The 4,553-nt window shown below is 35.2% G+C and overlaps 1 protein-coding gene across 1 annotated transcript; it reads left to right on the top strand.

Annotated features, from left to right (window-relative positions):
- Positions 1 to 236: 236 nt before the first annotated feature.
- On the top strand, positions 237 to 2,573 carry LOC110788156 (probable inactive receptor kinase At1g27190). The gene has a single exon (XM_021992797.2). It carries the CDS (start codon positions 387 to 389, stop codon positions 2,232 to 2,234), a length of 1,848 nt encoding a protein of 615 aa, XP_021848489.1. The 5' UTR covers positions 237 to 386; the 3' UTR covers positions 2,235 to 2,573.
- The last annotated feature ends 1,980 nt before the right edge of the window (positions 2,574 to 4,553 follow it).

The following is a 4,553-nucleotide window of genomic DNA, read 5'->3' as shown; positions in this document are numbered from 1 at the left end:
AAATGACAAATTTGCCCCTAAGGCTATAGTATACTGATTTATCACTTGAGCAAGACACGAAACAGATAGGGCAATACCCGATTAATACTCTGGCCTCCGGAACCGGAAATGGAACTGAAACTGAAACTGAAACCGGAACCAATTGTCTACAGTATTTCTTTTGGCTCACCCCTAGTGGCCCTACCTGGTCCCCCCTTTCCCTGTACAAAACAAAAAACAAAAAACAGAAAACAAATGACAGTCAAATGCAATTCATTCCTTTCAAAGCAAAGACCATTCAACTCAACTCTTTACCTTTCAAAAACTTCCAGCTAATCCATCATCCCCAACTCCACCATGCCGAAAAGTTGACTCTCCAAACCTAAACCTAAACCCCCCATTTTTTCATGCTTTTTAATTTTCTGGGTATCATCTTAATTTCAATGATGAAGAAGAAGCTGCAAAATTCAGATCTACCCACTTTTTTAATCCTCCTTTTCTCTCTCCTTACTCTTTCTCTATCAGCTGAAGATGATGTAAAGTGCCTTCAAGGCGTAAAATCTGCCTTAAATGACCCACAAGGTAAGCTTAATTCATGGGACTTCAGAAATTCTTCATCTTCTTTTGTCTGCAAATTTGTGGGTGCTACTTGTTGGAATGACAAAGAAAATCGACTAATTACTCTTCAACTTAGAGATTTTCAGCTTTCTGGGGAAATTCCAGATTCTCTTGAGTTTTGTACTAGCATTCAGAATCTTGATCTCTCTGGTAATTCCCTTACTGGGACTATCCCTGCTAATATCTGTTCATGGCTTCCTTTTTTGGTGACTTTAGATTTGTCTGCTAATAAGTTATCTGGGAATATTCCACCTGATCTTGGCAAATGTGAGTATTTGAATAGGCTTGATTTGTCTGATAATCATTTATCTGGAAGTATTCCTGAACAATTATCCAATTTGAACCGGTTAAAGTCCTTTTCTGTTGCTGGGAATGGATTATCTGGGCCGATTCCTGAGTCATTGGCACATTTCGATAGGGATGAGTTTGAAGGGAATAGTGGGTTGTGTGGGAGACCAATTGGGTCGAGCTGCAATGGGCTGAGCAAGAAGAATTTGGCGATTATCATTGCAGCCGGTGTTTTCGGGGCAGCTGCGTCGTTGTTGTTTGGGTTCGGGTTGTGGTGGTGGTATTTTTCAAGGGCGAACAGGAGGAGGAAAGAAGGGTATGGGCTTGGTAGGGGTGATGATGGTACTTGGATTGATAGGTTGAGAGCTCATAAGCTTACTCAGGTTACTTTGTTTCAAAAACCACTTGTTAAAGTTAAATTGTCTGATTTGTTGGCTGCTACCAACAATTTCAGTGCAGAGTCTGTGATGATCTCGACTAGGATGGGAACTACTTATAATGCTATGTTGCCTGATGGTTCTACTTTGGCAATTAAGCGTCTTAATACGTGTAATTTGAGTGAAAAACTGTTTAAGACGGAGATGAATAGGTTGGGAAAGCTTAGGCATCCGAATTTAGTGCCGTTGTTGGGTTACTGTCTTGTAGAAGATGAGAAGCTTTTGGTTTATAAGTACTTGTCTAATGGGACGTTGTGTTCTGTTCTTCATGGTAAAACGATAGAATTGGATTGGCCAGCGAGGTTCAGAATCTGTTTAGGTGCTGCAAGAGGGCTTGCTTGGCTCCATCATGGAGTGGAGCCGCCTCATTTGCACCAAAATATAAGTTCAAATGTGATACTTCTTGATGAAGATTTGGATGCTAGGATAATTGATTTTGGGTTAGCAAGACTTGTTTCTGCCTCAACATCGAGGAATGAGAGCAGTTTTGTGAACGGGGACTTGGGAGAATTCGGGTATATAGCACCAGAGTACTCAAGCACCATGGTGGCATCACTTAAAGGAGACGTTTATGCATTTGGTGTAGTTGTTTTGGAATTAGTGACAGGGCGAAAGCCATTAGAAGTGAGTGCTGTAGAAGAAGGGTTCAAGGGCAACTTGGTAGATTGGGCGAATCACCTATCAAGCTCAGGTAGAACAATGGAAGCCATCGATAAAGATATACGTGGTAGAGGTTATGACAATGATATTGTTCAGGTATTCAGAATTGCATCAAATTGTATAGTTTCTCGACCAAAGGATAGATGTTCGATGCTTCAGGTTTATGATTCACTAAACAGCATGACTGAAGACCATCCTTCTGAGCAATATGATGACTTCCCATTGATATTTGGAAGACAGGATATGGATTAGCCACCAGCCGGTATATAATTTACCCCTTTAATTATACCAGCAATAGTGTCCAAGTTCACAGTGGTTTTATTCGAGGGCGTGGTTCATTCCTGCTGGGTTTTTCTTTATATGCTGCGAATTTGTAAAATTTACCTGTATAATGGACCCTTGCAAAACTTTTCTGCTGCAAAGAGATTAGTAATGAAAAGCTAACTTTGAGCTTCTTGATGTTTGTCAGTTTGTGTTGTTGAGATGTATTATCTGAAGCTTATTGTAGCAAGTAATGTCATACATACTTGATTGTATCTTTTGTAAATAAAAATGATGGATCAAATTCTCCTTTCTTGATCTTGAAAAATATGGAAAGTTTTCCAAATTGTCTCATCAAGCTTATTTCTGGCAAAATTACATCTCTCGCATATAACACCAGTTCAGTAGCTCACCATCTCCATTTCTCTCACCTAGCGGTTGAACCCTCCCCATTTCAGCCCTGAAATTTGAACAAGTAGCATTCTAGATTTGTAGTATTGTACAAATCTAGTTTATTTTGGCGGGTTTCACTGTATGTATTCTCCTGATGTTCATGAGTGATTAGCTAAGCAGTATGATTCGTTCAAGGCGAAATATGTGGATAGTTTGAAGCTGGCTATGTTTGTGTGGATACAAGAAGTAAGAATGATGGGTGCACATCTCAGTCATAACCAATGCCATTGTTAATTTTCTCTTATCATCCGAAGCATTCAAGAATTTGATTAAAAACTTAGTCCACAGCCTTATTTGATACGTAGTACATTATGGTTAGGAGTTTATGATGACTTTCACGTCGATCAACATTATTAATATTTCCACTTTTACTTTTTTTTAAAATTTTCCTTCGAATCTAATATATATATATATAAAGGAGGCATATTTGCTAGAATATTAGAGCGTCACCTAGGATTACTATAGGTTTCGGCCAATGAAAAAAGATATTTCTAATTTATTTTTGAATTAAAAAAACTGGATGCCACGTAGATAATTGATTATATGACACATAGATATTTTAATTAATTAATTAATAATATAACTCTCATAATTAATAGTGATCATAATCCTGAGTTTTGTTTAATAGTTATCATAATTCTACTCGTGAGCCATTAGATTGTAGACTTTAATTAATATGAAATACAAAATTTATATTGTTAGTTTTAGCTTTTGCCCGTAATATTATCTTGACAATATTGAAACAATACAAGAGTGATTTCTCTCCGAGAACAACAAGAAACAATTTGTTGGATGAATGGGAGTTTATGAAATCCAGGGAGTATATCCTTAGCTCCTTACTCCTTAGATACGGAGTACAAAATTATCCAAGGCCAAATTTTGATTTTTATTTACACATTAGATAAAGATGCCTATATTGTTAAAATCTCATGTAAATTAGATAAATTTAAAAAATAATAATAATAATTAAATGATAACATACATATAAATCATAAAAGTTCTAATCAAATCATGATTCCAAGGTACGTAATGTACTTACTAATGCACTATAACTCTTCAAGATATGAATTGAAATTCTAATCAAATCCTGAGTCCAAGTTACGTACTAATACTAACGCACTATAACTCTTCAAGATAGAAATTGAAAAGTCTAATCATATTCAAATTTATAATTGATTAAGTCCTATAAATTGATCATATTGTTCAATCCATAACCCATACACAATCACATCTTTGACTTTTAATTTTGGTTATTCTTCTAATATCGATCTACTTTATGATTTTAAAATAAGCTTCATAAATTAACTTATAACGTTATCATGTAATTGCAAGTGATTATGTGCATGCCTCAATTAAAGCAAAATTTGTTCAAGGCTTTCGTCCAAAATCAATTGAGGGAAAAGTCTACACAATCAGATATTTTCCGGTCCAACCTAATAAGGAACAATATCTATATTTTTGTTATTTACTCCGTAGTAAAGTTTTTTTTTTGATTTATTGTGTAACAATTTTGATTTATTTACTTCGTAATAAATTGTATTTTTTTCCTTTGTATTTTTTTTCTCTTTTTAGATATCGTTGGTATGGTTGTGAATGAAGTTGGAGATTCTATCGAAACAGAAGACCATTGGTACACTTTTTTTTTCTTCTAATGAGTTAATTAAATATATTTTTTATGGTGTTATTATTTATTTAATTTCTTTATCTAACATGGTACAACGAACCCAACTAAAAATTTGGAGCAATTGTTTTGATGAATATTCGCAACAAAAAAAACCAACTTGGTGATTCCACTAAGGCCTTTTATTATAGTTGTTATATCTACCATGGTAAAACAATTTTTAGGTAAGTATTGGC

This window comes from Spinacia oleracea, chromosome 6, assembly GCF_020520425.1.
Source record: "Spinacia oleracea cultivar Varoflay chromosome 6, BTI_SOV_V1, whole genome shotgun sequence".
Lineage (NCBI taxonomy): Eukaryota > Viridiplantae > Streptophyta > Magnoliopsida > Caryophyllales > Amaranthaceae > Spinacia > Spinacia oleracea.
This window is presented reverse-complemented; position numbering and strand designations above follow the sequence as displayed.

Bases quoted from the DNA above. Each gene is read 5' to 3' on its own strand.
- LOC110788156 (XM_021992797.2), top strand. From the start codon at position 387: ATGCTTTTTAATTTTCTGGGTATCATCTTAATTTCAATGATGAAGAAG.